Source organism: Doryrhamphus excisus, chromosome 4 (genome assembly GCF_030265055.1).
Source record: "Doryrhamphus excisus isolate RoL2022-K1 chromosome 4, RoL_Dexc_1.0, whole genome shotgun sequence".
NCBI lineage: Eukaryota > Metazoa > Chordata > Actinopteri > Syngnathiformes > Syngnathidae > Doryrhamphus > Doryrhamphus excisus.
Genome location: NC_080469.1, coordinates 16,790,326 through 16,804,975, shown reverse-complemented (window position 1 = coordinate 16,804,975; position 14,650 = coordinate 16,790,326). Strand labels below are relative to the sequence as shown.

General features: G+C 40.6%; 1 protein-coding gene across 5 annotated transcripts in view; it reads right to left on the bottom strand.

Moving 5' to 3' along the window:
• The window catches only part of fbxl17 (F-box and leucine-rich repeat protein 17), a 229,279-nt gene that overhangs the window by 184,454 nt on the left and 30,175 nt on the right, over positions 1 to 14,650 (bottom strand). The window contains exon 7 of one of the 5 annotated variants that reach the window (XM_058071441.1): positions 10,184 to 11,064. The exons of the other annotated variants lie outside the window; for them this stretch is intronic. Coding sequence (XP_057927424.1) covers positions 10,828 to 11,064 — 237 coding nt within the window. The 3' untranslated portion in view covers positions 10,184 to 10,827. Of the gene's footprint in view, positions 1 to 10,183; positions 11,065 to 14,650 lie in introns of those variants that run through there. 5 annotated transcript variants of the gene reach the window in all.

The following is a 14,650-nucleotide window of genomic DNA, read 5'->3' as shown; positions in this document are numbered from 1 at the left end:
CTTATCAAAGCGTCACAAAGCTTATCAAAGTTTTGCTCAAAGCGTAGGAAAGCTTAACAGAGCTTGGTTCAAAGGATCAATGGATCTGCTGCATCTTTATATATGCTCTGGATCAGAGGCGGGATGCAGTCGGGATCTCGAAATTTTCCATTGTGTAACAGAGCCTATCAATGCACAAGAGAGCTTGATAATCGTATCAGAGCGTTATTTAAGCGCATGATAAGCGCACCAAAGCTTATCAATGAGTATTAAAGCGTATCAAAGCGTGATTTAAAGCGTAACAAATCCTGATCAATCGGCATCAAAGCGTGAGTAGCCATAGCGATTCGGGAAATAATTTGTCACCTAAAGTGGGAACGAATTTCGTATCAGAGCGTATCAGAGCTTATCAGAGCATAAACATATTTGAGGAGATCGTGAGATTTTTTGAAAAATGACGCTGAATTCGTCGCCGATTCAAAGCGCGACATTCGGCGTCGGTGTGAACGTAGCTGAACAGGCTGTCCGTCATACAGACGTGAGGGCTCATTCGGCATTAACAACCCATGAGCAAAGGTTTTGTCTGCAATCATAAAACCAGAAAGGAAAAGGAACAATTAGGTATAAATTATGTCAGCAAACATAAGCGCAGAGCCAATATTTAACCACTTGGAAATGGAAGAAATTGCAGCATGCATACATGCATGCATGCATAAAGACGTCACTGTGTGTGTGTGTGTGTGTGTGTGTTGTAAATGTGTGGTCAGTCTGATCTTGAAGCGAGAAAATGGGGGGGGGGGGAGTTAATGAGACGGACCTGCCAGGGCAGAGATGAGGAAACTTCATTTAGCAGTATGTCAAGGTCTCATGAAGGAAAACTAATATTCCCTGCCAGAAAATAATAGCTGCTTAAAAATACAAAATGTCACTTGGCTCTGTAATCAAAAAAGCCGTCCATGAAAAAGAAGCAGTGATGTCAACCGAGCTTCATTGAAGCCACGTAGGTAAAAAAGAAAAAAGGGTCAAACAATTAACATAGAAATAAACAGCTCCCCAACACCCTCCTCCTACCCCCACCCAAGGATGTCACACATTAGAAGCAATGAATGCAGACATTAATAGAGTGAGAAAGGACTCTACTTCTTTGCTGAAGCACTTGCAGTTTGCACAATACATAAACAGGTTCATTATACAACAAATCCCCAATGGCCAGAAACCATATCAAACTATAAAAGCGAGCTCAATAAAACCGAGCTGGCACTAAAAGACTTTCATCCAGCCGCTCCTCTCAGGTCTGTTTTACTTAGCCTCTTGTGGACAGAGCAAGTTGTGAAACTATAATGGTACTTCACCCACAGTAGACCCGTCCAAGGAGTCAACTACAATAAAGTTGTAGTACATAAAGCTGTAGCATCGTGTAATCTGTTGCTGGAGAGGTTAGTTCGAACCGTGCCATCCAGCTGATTTGGACAAAAGACAGTTTACTGAGTTCACGTCAACAGAGACTAGTACAAAACTCGATACCAAGTCCACTTGGAACCGTACTGTCAGATAATAAATACCGCAATGACCCAAATCAAACACAAAACCAAAGACATATTCCTTGCAGCTCAACAGTACTCGACCTCATTGATCACCATTGTGTTAAAATGACCATCATGACCTCTTTGAGGCCACTGGTGCGTGTGCGTAACGGGAAAAAAAAGCTCTGACTCGCTTGGTGAGACTCGCATGTATGTCTCTCAACCTCAAATACAAAACTACAATACAGACTTTTTTATCAGAAGAAGATACCCTCTTACAGTATATTTTTATCAATACAATAAAAGAAATGAAAATATGGCTTTACTCCCTGTAATTGAATACATTTTCATTTTTAGTGTATTAATAATATTGTTTATATATGTCTAACCAAATTCTATACAAAACCAGCTCCAATCATAAAAAAAATAGATTTCATTCAAATACCTTCCTTTAAAAATCAAGGGCTACACCTGTAAATATTTTGAGAATATTATTATATTAAAGCAAAGTTTGTTTTATTTGTTAAAATACTGCACTTTGGAGGGGTTAAGGTTACAAAGAACACTTAAATACTGACGACAAATCTGTAAAATCACTATCTCATGAAACGTTATTGAAAAACATAAGCCACAACTTGTGCCGCAACTTTGTGCATTATGGCTGTTCGATAGTCTTCCTTTTGAGAACTCATTGACTTGATGCCACAGGCTTTACTCCCAAATTCATGTAACAATATGAATGAATATGCATACAGCATGTCTAACCGTAACTAGGTGAGGTCTGCAGACAACAACAACAACAAAAACACCTCTGCTTGCATTTACATGAAATTTCGTGAATTATACAGTAACCTCCTTGGATACCGTGATGTCTACCTGGGTTGCCATTCTGCAGGGATTTTTTTAAAAAGTTACACTACACAAATGTGTGGACCTAAGCCTGCAGACAAGAATACAGACAAAGCCAAATGAATCATAATGGCGATACCCTGTATGATACCCTGTATTTCTGCCACATTAAAGAGTTCATAAAGAGTGCATTGTGCGACAACAACCTCACTCAGACTCCTAACTTCCTCAAACCCTGGCAGAAACTAAACATCATTAACAGTATCTGAAGAATTAGCATTGGAAATTCTTAAACTGGAGTTGGACAGGTAATCATAGCTTAGTTTAAAAAGGACTCGAGTTCAAGAGGCCACAGTTCTTCCACTAAAAACAGCAAGAAACATTCTTTAGAAGGAAACTGTGGCTTGTTCACTACAATTTGTCCTTTTCCGGGCGAGACAGCAGGAGCCAAAGCTAACTGGCATCATTCAGCAGTTGGCAGCCAAACAAATAGAGAGAATATCTCAAAGAATTATTCAATGTGACAATGACTTTTATTTTTGGCATGGGGAGGAAAAAGAAATGAACAAATAAGCAGACAGTTGTATTATAAACTATTACAATTTGGCAGATCATTGCTTATTTAAATGCCAGGAAAGGGACTGTTGACAGGGGCAGCAGACTATGCCTAATGTTGGGAACAAAGCCAGACAATTCATGAAAAGGCACTCTATTATGTATTATACTCGAGCAAGGTGAAAGCAAATTATGTGCAGGATGCCTAAGAAGTAAGATTGAGTCAATATTTCTGCCATTTCTGTGGGCTCATTTGTGAATGAAATGAGAACAAGACGTAAGTAAAAGCAAATGTAAGATGAATCACAAGCCTTTTTGTTGTAATTCTTACACCAAATGTTCCCATTACTCCGCCCAGGTGGTGTGACCGAACTGGCAGGACTCAACCATTCGTCTAATTTAATTTTGGAATCCATGAAGCAGTGGGGGAAAAAAGCCTTTGTATTTCTCTGACAGCGCTGCGAGTGCTACACTGGGAGACTGAACCACCTGGGCTTCCATATACAGTGTGCCAGGAAGGGACAGGGTGCCAGAAGAAACGAATGATCCAGAGAGAAGATGACGGGACCAAAGTGAGTGCACCAGATGCAGGTGTTGCTTGAACACACCGGAGGAATGCATGACTAAATTATTCAGGGAATTGTCAACACATCTGAGTCTCGTCTCGGACTCCTCGCCTGAACTCTGTGGACGGCCATCTTTGGAACAACACGCAGATGAAATGTAAACAAGAAAGGATGTCATTGTTTTGCACACATTATGTTGTGTTTCTGGCTGCACGGCGACCGAGGAGTGAGTGTGAAGGCCTCACAGATTGGAGACCCGAGTTCGATTCCCACTCCGGCATCTCTTTGTGGAGTTTGCATGTTCTCCCCGTGCATGCATGGGTTTTCTGCAGGTACTCCGGTTTCCTCCCACATTCCAAAAACATGCTAGGTTAATTGGCGACCATAGGAAATATAGGTATGAATGTCTATATGTCTATATGTGCCCTGTGATTGGCTGGCGACCAGTCCAGGGTGTACCCAGCCTCTCTCCTGAAGATGGCAGAATAGGCTCCAGCACCCCCCGCGACCCTCATGAGTATAAAATGAAAGTGAATGAATGAATGTTGTGTTTCCACAAACCACAAATGATGTTACACATAAGTCGCAGTGTGTCTTTGTTTAAGCATCAAAGTATTAACTCAGGCGGTTTAGCTTTTTTGCATCAATTATAATTTTTTTTCAAGGCATACAGACTATTGCGTCCTTGACTACGTGAACATGGTACCGAAAGAAAATTAGACATCTTTCATCAGAAAAAAAGTGTATCTCTGTCTTTTTTTCATTCTTTAGTAATCAGCAGTGGAACATAGTTTCAGCAAAACATCAGATCTCGACAAAAAAATTGAGAAAAACAGGTTTTTGTGAAAAGATGCATTTGTAATATAACTTTCACTTTCAGCCATCCATTTTCTAGGCTTATCCTCACTAGGGTCACAGTTATGTCGGAGCCTATCCGAGCTGTCAAGAGGCGGGGTACATCCTGGACTGGTCGCCAGCCAATCACAGGGCACATATAGACAAACAACCATTCACACTCACAATTTGGGAGTCTTCGTCTCAACCTAACATGCATGTTAGTGGCACAGGGAGAACATACAAACTCCAAAAGGAGATGCCCAAGCGAAGAATCAAACCAGGATTTCCCTGTCTGTGTGGCCCACACGCTAATCACTCATTCACCGTGCGGCCCTTAGCCATAGATACCGAGCCAAAATGTCAAAACAACCATGCCACAATACAAACAACACAAACACACATGAAAATAACATAACACCGTGAACTGATTACAATTTTCATATTTGCAACTGAACTGTGTGTGTGCATGTACATATTAAAATGTTTTTTTTTTACTTCCTGGTTGCTGCGGCTTAAAACTGCACCAAATGTGCTCTCCTCGATTATGGAGTTGCATCATCACCTATTTGTGACTCTCGAGTAGAAAAAAAGGCAAAATATGTATAAATAAACTATTTGGGACTGAATTAATTAATTATAATTAATTTGATTTGGATTAATTAATGCATGTGCTTTCCCTATCTTTGGTTTTTGTTGTATGTATGCAACATGAACACCAAAGAAGACAAGAAGAATATACACCAAAACATCAAACTCACACATGAGCACATCAGTCATCCTATGTGATCAAAGTTAAGGTACATTGTGTTCTTTATGATTTATCATGTTTCATTTCTTTTTCTTCTGTGAGACCCTGTGTATACAACCACCACGTTTAAACAGGCTTCACGACACATCTTAAAGTAAAGCCAGGAGGTGTGCCATCGTTACAGAATGAGTTGATTTCTACCTTCCATCAAAAACGACATATTTCATATCAGGTCAAGCACAACACAGACGAATATGAGAATGTTACAGACTGAATGTAACAATTCACAGCCAGGCTCTAATCTGCATCACACAGCCTCCACACGGCCCCGCAGGAGCCTCTCGTGTTCAGAGTTTTTAATTTCATTTTTACTGCATGGCTCGCTACAGACCGGGGGTCCCCCAGTATTAATGAACTCCACCAATATAAACGCAATCATGCCTGAGGAGTAATTACAAATCTAATTGAGCATCTAAACAGAATATTAAAACGCTGTTAAAGCGGGCGTCCAATTTGGTAGACTCTTAAAAAGTCAAATCTTTGTCGTGTTAAAATATTCACTATATCTCTAGAGGAGCTCTGCTTTGGAGAAGGGTGAGTTGGGGATTTTCTTCTTTTTCCATCTGAGGACAGCATAACCATTTAACCTCAGTGAGTCCAAGGGTAATTGTGCAGAAGTACCAAAAAACACAGAAAAATATCTGTAATTTGCACCTTTAGCAACTAACAGTTATCCCTTGTTTATCACGGTTAATTGGTTCCAAACCCAACCGTTAGAAGTGAAGTAGCATTTCTTAGTTAGAGCACAGAAAACCCAATGTACATATTTTCTAAATACAGTTTAACACTATCAGAGTCCTCTAGACGTGAAATAACACCCTTATAGTCACATTTCCACTTGTATTACTCAATATAGGAGATATAATAATTGAAAATATGACATAATACAGACTCACTTGTTAGCACTGGGATAGTTTCCTTGCTGACGTTTCTTTTTTTTTCGTGCGAGAGTTAATGTAATGTAGCATTCTTATACAGTCGCTTTTCAAGTTTTATTGCCAAACTGAACACAAACAGGAGTGCTCAATTTCAACACACTTGTCTCCTACTCCCTCTCTGTCCAACAACACTTCCTCCTTATCCACCAATAATATTAACATCGAGGTGGGTTCATGACCGTCAGAATTTTGAACATCAACATTACAACATGTTGTTACCATAACATTGCTGTGACCAATGCACTACACAATAAATGTATCAACATGTTTTTCAGTGCATTTTCTGAATGTATTATTTTGGTACATATTGCATTATTACTTACTGATGTTTCATTAATCAGGAGACATAGACCAGTAGATTTTAGCATAATGGTGTGACCAATTGGAGAACAGAGTGACATATAAAAGCACACTGGAGCATAACTGTGGTCCTGAATAGATTTTAGCATGACAGTATTAGTATATGATTTAAAGGGGAACTGCCATGAACACCTATTTCTTTCCCTTTTCTGTGCATTCTAGCTCGAGAAAAGTTTTTTTTTTTTTTTTTTGGAGGGCTTTGTAGTCGAAATAGGGTTCACTCTGCATGTGTCTGTGCATGTTGGTTCTATATAAAAAGAACACAAAAGAGAGTGAGAATCCTCTCAACTTTTTATACCTGACTGCTGCGCCCCGTCCTGTTTTTAGCCTTGTTTTAGCTCTGAATTAATGTATGGTTGTTGTATTTAAATGCATCGTTTACTCTGTTTTTACTCAACTCTATTTTGATTTCTTTTTTTTCTGTAAAGCGTCTTTGGGTACTCTGAAAAGCGCTCTACAAATAAAATGTATTATTATTATTATTATTATTATTAACTATTAAGCATCTTCGATAACCAAATTTGTTATCGTGACAGGCCTCGTCAGCAGCCAGATATGGTCAGAGTGTAGCCAAAATAGGCACTGTCAGAGAGCAGGAAAAAGCATCATTACATTGCAGGAGTGCCAACTATCACTTTCTGAGGTCATACCAACTTCATCAAAGAAAGCTGTAGAGAGTTATCTTGGGAGACACTGGAGCCGATCAGTCTATGGACAACAAATACATAAGGCGGACGGAGCTATCGATCAGGAGCACTCCCTCCATTTCTGACATGGAGACTAGAAGAGCACAGAAACTGCTGCGGGGATCCCTGACTGTCTGGTTTACTGTCCATGCAATTCTATTCTGTTGAATATATTTTTTATACTTTTATAAATCTAATATCAGTTTGTAATTCCTCTTTCCTTTTCATGGAGACTAAAAAACACACGACATGGGAACTAAAATGGCCCCTTTGACCTTATTAGGGTGAGGAAAAAATTCCTGTATATCTTTTTTAGAAAAAGCATTGTGATGCTACAACAGTGCCACAACTATTAAATCATATCCACCTTACAATAGCTCCCACAACTGTATGACAAAAACATTCACCCTACCGTAATTTCTATAGATCGCAGACTCCAGTGTACCAAGGGAACAAATTTGCATGTGCCTCAAATGCATATGATGTACGTTTAGACCCTTACACTCAATCTTGGATTCATACATCAAAGTAGTTGCAGTACCTGCATTGTGATCTTTAGGACGTTACCAACTAAAATCCGGTTGAGTCATTAGTTCCTTAGCTAGAGGAGCACAGAGGGAGGCTGACGTCATTGCAGCACCCTGGCAGAATACTTTGCTCAGACGCAATGCATTAACTTAGATGTTTTTATATTTTAAACTCATATTGATACTATTTCCACAGGTATGCCTTCTGAATGTTAAGATGCTGTGCGGTGAGTTTAGTGTTCTTTGTAAGATGACACAGTGAGCCATATGATTATATTGAATAATGACCTCCTGCGATTCCCAATGGGTTGACAAGGTTGTGAGCTCAGATAGCTCACGATTGGCTCCTAAGAAAGACATATTGTTTCCTCACTTACACACGAGCACCATAGTGCTGTATTTATATGATTACTAGAAGTTCTGAAGTAAAGAAGATGTCACAAGATTAGAATTTGGCCATAAATTAGCTGCACCGTTGTGTAGGCCGCGTGATTCATTTTTTTAAGTTGCGTACAGTAGTCAAATATTAAACAGCACTTGCCTGATACATTTTATGAAGTTCAAAATTAGCACGCCAAGCTTTCAACTTTTCTTTCTTGATTGCCAACACCACCAAAGTCATAAGTCCAACAAACCACATGAACTAGCTCTGCCACGTTAAAATAAAATATATATATATTGTTATTGGGTGTTGGCATAGGTGACCACAGCTGCTGATGGTGCTCCTTTCGTCTTCTGTGGCTGATGTGATGTCAGGGCCAATGATGGCAGTGGTATAAAGGCCTGGTCATAACAATATTGTGAAAAGGATTACGGTGTGAAAAAAGACGTGATGTGTTTTCTGCGCCAAGAAGAGGTCAGGTTTGTTGAAGCTGTGTCCCAATCCCCTCCCCGTGGACAATGTGGAGGTACTCACTGGAGCCCCCCCCCCCCCCCCCCCAGGTTCAAGCCAAATGGTGCAGGAGCCAAAAACAATCAACATGACTGGTTGGCACATTGGCAGTTTAAAAAAAAAAGTTACTTAGTCTTGAGTCATATTTCTTTGAACGCAATCCACTGTAGTACGAACAAAGAGGTAACTCTTCATTAAAAGTTTCCAAGAAAAAGTTTTTTGAAAGAGCGGCAGGGCCAAACAAGCTTGTTTGTCCTCTAAGACAGAGAGGTCAGAAGTGCGATGAAAAGGAATTCAAAGAGGTTTTTGTACCCCTGCCTTCTGTCTCAACCGAGCCAGTTGTGGCTCTGCAGAGGACAGCTTGGCTCCATGTCTTAGGGCAATGGAGAGAAAAGAAAGGTAAAGGAGAGCAAGTGGAACTGAGGAGCTGAGGAACACGACACACAGCGTCAGGCCTTAAGGAGAGGCCTGGGGCAAGGTGAGTGCTCCACTCTGTCCCTTTCTGCTGTACATCTTACGCCCAAACCCAATACAACTTTCTAATGGTTGGTTTAGATGACAACAGGGGTGAGATTTTGTTGGAAAATCTACATGTGCAGACGACAAAGCAAAGCGAGCCACAAAAAAATCAAAAGAAAAACACTAATATGCATGTTATGCATATGCGAGTTTTGTCCACCTGTTTATCCAGGTGTGTTTCAGTGTTTTATCAGTCTTTCTCGGAAAATGCAAACTTCAGGTTGCATTAGATTGTCACAAGTCTTTCACTTCACGAGTAAGCGAATAAGACCTTTTCCTACCGTCACTTACTCACAAAACAAAGACACGCACAATGTAACAGAGGGTCATAGAAAAATAACCACAGCAGGGCTCTACGTTAAAAACAAAAATGACTTGCCCATGGGGAATCCTTAAGGTGAGAACTACTTGCCCGAACTTGCCCGATGTAAAATGAAAAGACTGCCATAATGATATCATATATCAATATATGCTGATAATTCATCAGATAATAGTACTGATGCATTGTATTTGGAGGAATGTCTGAAAAATTGTGGAGATGTATGTTAACATGGCATGCCATACTACCTTACACATCGTAGTCGTAGTAAGCAGTGATATTTATAAGTTGTGCACCACAATGAAACATGTGACACATTTGTGTAATAGTAAAGTGTTTTTAATCCAGAAAAAAATGTTCAATGGTCAAACAATAATTTGTGAAGCAAAGGTGAGAAAAATACACAGAGAAATGGAAGCGCTAGATTTTGTAGCTTGTGCAAAATCAGCACTTGGTATTGGATCTAATCGGTGGTGTTTCATTGTGACCACTTCAAATTGTCACAGCAATGTGATTCACTCACCTTTGCCATCATTTGATGTGCTGCCGCTAATAAAATGCCAAAGTGCACTTGCCCGACGGGAATATTAATGATTGGATTTACTTGCCCCAATTTTGTTTTAACTTGCCATCGGTACATCGTTATTGTCGAGCCCTGCACAGACAATTTGTCTTGCCGTTACACTTTACAGCCGTCAAAAGCTCAAAGACCAACAACACAATCCTGGCCTTGTTCATAGTAAAAACGCTACCCATTTTGTTGTCTGACTGTACTGAACAAAAAATGCAGTTCTATTTAACAGCATAAAATCAATGCAGGCTCACCATTGTTATAAAGCTGGAGTCTGGTTTTCCAGAGACAACATCGTTGTTTGACGTATTGGTGACAGCCGTGTGCTGGCAGGAATTAACTTGAGGTTGCGCACAGAACAAATACACACATTAACATTCAACACACACATAATAATGTCAAAACTCACCTTCACGCATTCACACACACATACACACACACACAGCATTAGCATTTGGAAACAACGGTTGAGGTGAAAGAAGAAAGGAACTTGGCAGCATCAGAGAAAGTTATACATAACTTGTACTTTGTCTCATAGCACACAACTATGATGCGTTCCAGCACCACTGAAGAATGTGGGAATGAAAGCTCGGTGAAACATAATAAAACAAAAAATGGCAGACGTGCAAAAAAAGTGGGATTTCTAACAGTATTTTATTTTTCCAATACAATAATTGCACTTATAATGTCTTTTAAAATATATACACATTTCCAAAAGATACGATACTTTCCTTTTTTGTCTTTGATCCAGAAATACTTCCTTGCCTGGTTATGGCTTGCCCACGGACTCTGTTCTATACTAAACTGAGCTGAACAATCTGACCACTTTGGCCTTTAAAATTAAATGCTTAGAATAACCTCTGGTGTAAAGTGGCCCGAAGTCTTTATAAGGCTTTCATCATCCCACACAAACCGCACCTTTAATGCATCTCACCACTTCACAATACCTGGGATGGCCTTTAGCTATTATATACAAAGGGAATATGCAAACATAATGACAATAAATAATATAGCGGAACATAAAGAGCTCGTGCAGATGCCTTATCCGGCGGGGTTGAGGAGTGACACTAAGTAGGTTGCCTGTCTGTGTGAAGCCTCTCTGGCCTGAGGGGAAGTACTGATTTGCCGTCTCTTGCTAAGAACAAATAAATCAAGCATCACACTGAGCCAGACACAGACCTCAAGAGATGCCTCAATACCACTGTTTATCGATCCCCCTCCGTGTTTGCTTGTGTGTGTGAGGGAACGAACCCGCATAGAGCGTTATTTATTTCGCTGTTTATTCATCTGTTGGCAAGGAGTGCTTTATCTACCCCCGTGTTTGAGAAAGTTAATGCGCTTACTTTTAAATTAAAGACCCACTTAGGTAAGGTTGGAGGGCAAACGAGCGCGGTGGAAAAGAGGAAGAGAAAAGAGGAGGAGGAGGCCAAGCTCAGCTGAGAAAGGCCGGCAACCCTCGCAAGATGAGAAGGGTATTGAATTTCAATTAGCGCACACCTACATTTACATACAGGCTACACGGCAATGCTTGGCTCAGCTATTTAACACCTACATACAAACAACTGCTCGGAACCATTTACATAAATTAATAGAGTAAATTTAAATTCTATTGTGTCTTTCCATCTTCTGCCCTCTCTCTTTTAAAGTGACTACACATATAACAAGCCAGGGTCGGGGCAACAAGTTTTTTTTTTTTTGTTTTGTTTTTTTTTTTGGGGGGGGGGGGGGGGGATTAGTTGTAAAAAGCATAAGTCTAATTATAAAGGCATGTCATCTCATTTGGATTTCCAAATGGCCTGTTTTAATTTATTTCACCCACATATGGGCCTGCCTCCGGGCACGCCCACTCCACTGTGATTGGTCACACTGATTGATGCACCATTGTGGCTACCTCTATGTGTTGTAATGCTCATGTTCAAAATTCCCGTCGCTCGCCATCAGTATGATTGCGTGTATCCATCCATCCATTTTCTATACTGCTTATCCTCATTATGGTCGCGGGGGTATGCTGGAGTCTATCCCAGCTGATTTCTGGCAAGAGACGGGGCACACATGGACTGGTCGCCAGCCAATCACAGGGCACATGTAGACAACCAACCATTCACACTCACATTCATACCTATTTGGAGACACTCTTTGTCCAGGTGGGTAGAGGCGGGGCACTAGCATACGCGCAAAATGCAGAAGAGTGTATCCATCCATCCATTTTCTATACTGCTTATCCTCATTATGGTCGTGGGGGTATGCTGGAGCCTATCCCAGCTGACTTCCGGCGAGAGGCAGGGTACACCCTAGACTGGGGCATTTCATTCATTCATTCATTTTCTACCGCTTTTTCCTCACGAGGGTCGCGGGGGGTGCTGGAGCCTATCCCAGCTGACTTCCGGCGAGAGGCAGGGTACACCCTAGACTGGGCATTTCATAATAGAAATAAATAAACCCATTGCACACCCACGATGACACTCATGTGGGGAATAACAAAATGTCATTTAAGTCATGTAACACGATCACTACTTGTGCAAAGAACTCAGAACAGACGGCACTTTGCACAAAGGAAATAATCAAAGTCACAAAAAGAAAGTAGTCCACAAAATAGTACACAAATTCTGAGAAATTGCAGCAACAGTATAGAAGTAACGGGTCAAATCTTTGACCTCAAGTTCAAATATTTCATCTTGATTAGATTTCTGCAGTGTACAAAAAAGAGCCTTTTCCAATCTGTTCCCACAAAGTTATAAGCATAAAATCATCCAAAATGTCTTGATAGGATGAAGAATTGAGATCCAGCGGGGACTAACCGATTGATTTACTAACTGCAAAAACAGAAAATAAAATTGAGAGCGCAGAGCACAGTCCCGAATTGTATCAAAGTGCAGCAGCCAGTAAATCGAAGCTTGCTTTTCATCGAATCTTACATAGTTTTGTAAAAAGAGCAACACAGCTGTTGCAAATCTTAACAGAAAAACACAACAAAGTCTGCAGGAGACTTGGGGCCAAACTGCATAGGAAATCCAGATGAAGGCCAATGTACAAGCGAAAGCTGGCATTTGCTGCTTAACCAAAACATTATCATTCAATCCCTGGAGGTGTCACCCCCTGGTGGTTTCCCAACGGCCAGCAACAAAAACAAGGCTTCGGTTCTGTCTTCAGCATCTTTCCACCATGCCGTTGTCCTTCTCTCTCAACATTAGAAGCATTACTGAACTGTGACTGAGTCATTCACACTCAATGACATGCACACTCAAACACACAGTGTTTAATTAGCATGCTTAGAAAGGAGGGAACCATAGAAATTAATTTATCCTCACTCTGCACATCCCCCCCAATGGTGCAACCAGATGTGGGCCTGTAAGGTGTCGCCTTGTGGAGAATTCTGGGTGGATGTGCCCACTGCAGGCATCTGCTTGTCATCATTTAGACCTTGCTTCACATTAACAAACACACACATGGACACAGGGGCCAACACAAACACACCATACTCAATCACATAACGAGGCGGTCCAAATGGGACAGCTCCATCCTTCAGGGGCCAAGTGATCCACAGTCATTAGTCTTGCTTTGCTGCCTAATTGGTCTGACGGTGCACAGGGCCCGTTGTCCACTCAGAGCCGAGTACTCAGCCCCTTAACGGGCAGCACACTGCGGCATGCACATGACACACACTGTCACATTCAAGATTGATAGTCATGGAGCAAGTACGCTAAACACAAGATAAAGTTGAATCTATGGTGCAACCAGTCAGACCTTTAATTCTAATTTACAGAAAAAAACATGATCAAAATCATTTTTCCTATAGAAAATGAGTAACATTTTTAATAGTCGTGCAAAGCAGTTACATGTTTCTCCTTTGTTTCACCTGACCTTCATTTATTGACTCATTTCAGCAATTCTACCATTTTTATTTTAGTTTTTCCAAAACGTGTCAGGTTGCAAATACATGTAAAGTCAGATTTTAAACATTTTAATTAGTAATTACAGTGTTTCCGCTACATGTAATTGATTGTGGCGCACCGCCATTTCATTTTGTTTTTTTTATCTGAAAACATTCATTCATTCATTTTCTACCGCTTATCCTCATGAGGGTCGCGGGCTTGCTGGAGCCTATCCTAGCTGTCTTTGGGCGAGAGGCGGAGGGCACATAGAGAAAAACAACCATTCACACTCACATTCATAACTACAGACAATTTGGTGTTATTAACAATTAAGCTTTTTGGAATGTGAAACCGGAGAAAACCCACGCATGCACAGGGAGAACATGCAAACTCCACACAGAGATGCCCAAGGGTGGAATCGAACTCGGGTCTCCTCCCTGTGTGGCCATGCGCACCGTGCAACCTACCTGAAAACAATGTTAATCTATTGCATGATTGCATATATGCTGTACAGATATATTTATAGCTTATTATTTGACACAGATATTGTCCAAAATTAGCTTGAAAACAATTTAAAAAATCATAAATATTTTTCGCTGTGCTTTATTTTGATACACCGGAATAGCCTGTCAGCCCTGCTGGCACTTGCGAATGCGTCACTAGATAAAAGTACCTTGAGTTGATGTTCACTTTGTTCCTTATTATCGTGACAATGAAAAATAGTCTGTAAAATGTGTCGTGAATTGACAACAACTTGTCACAGGCTAAGCCTATCTATGCCAGCGTGTGTGACTGTTCACATTTCAATCTCATTTGCCTTTTTGGCATCTTTGTTTACACATTTTGCCA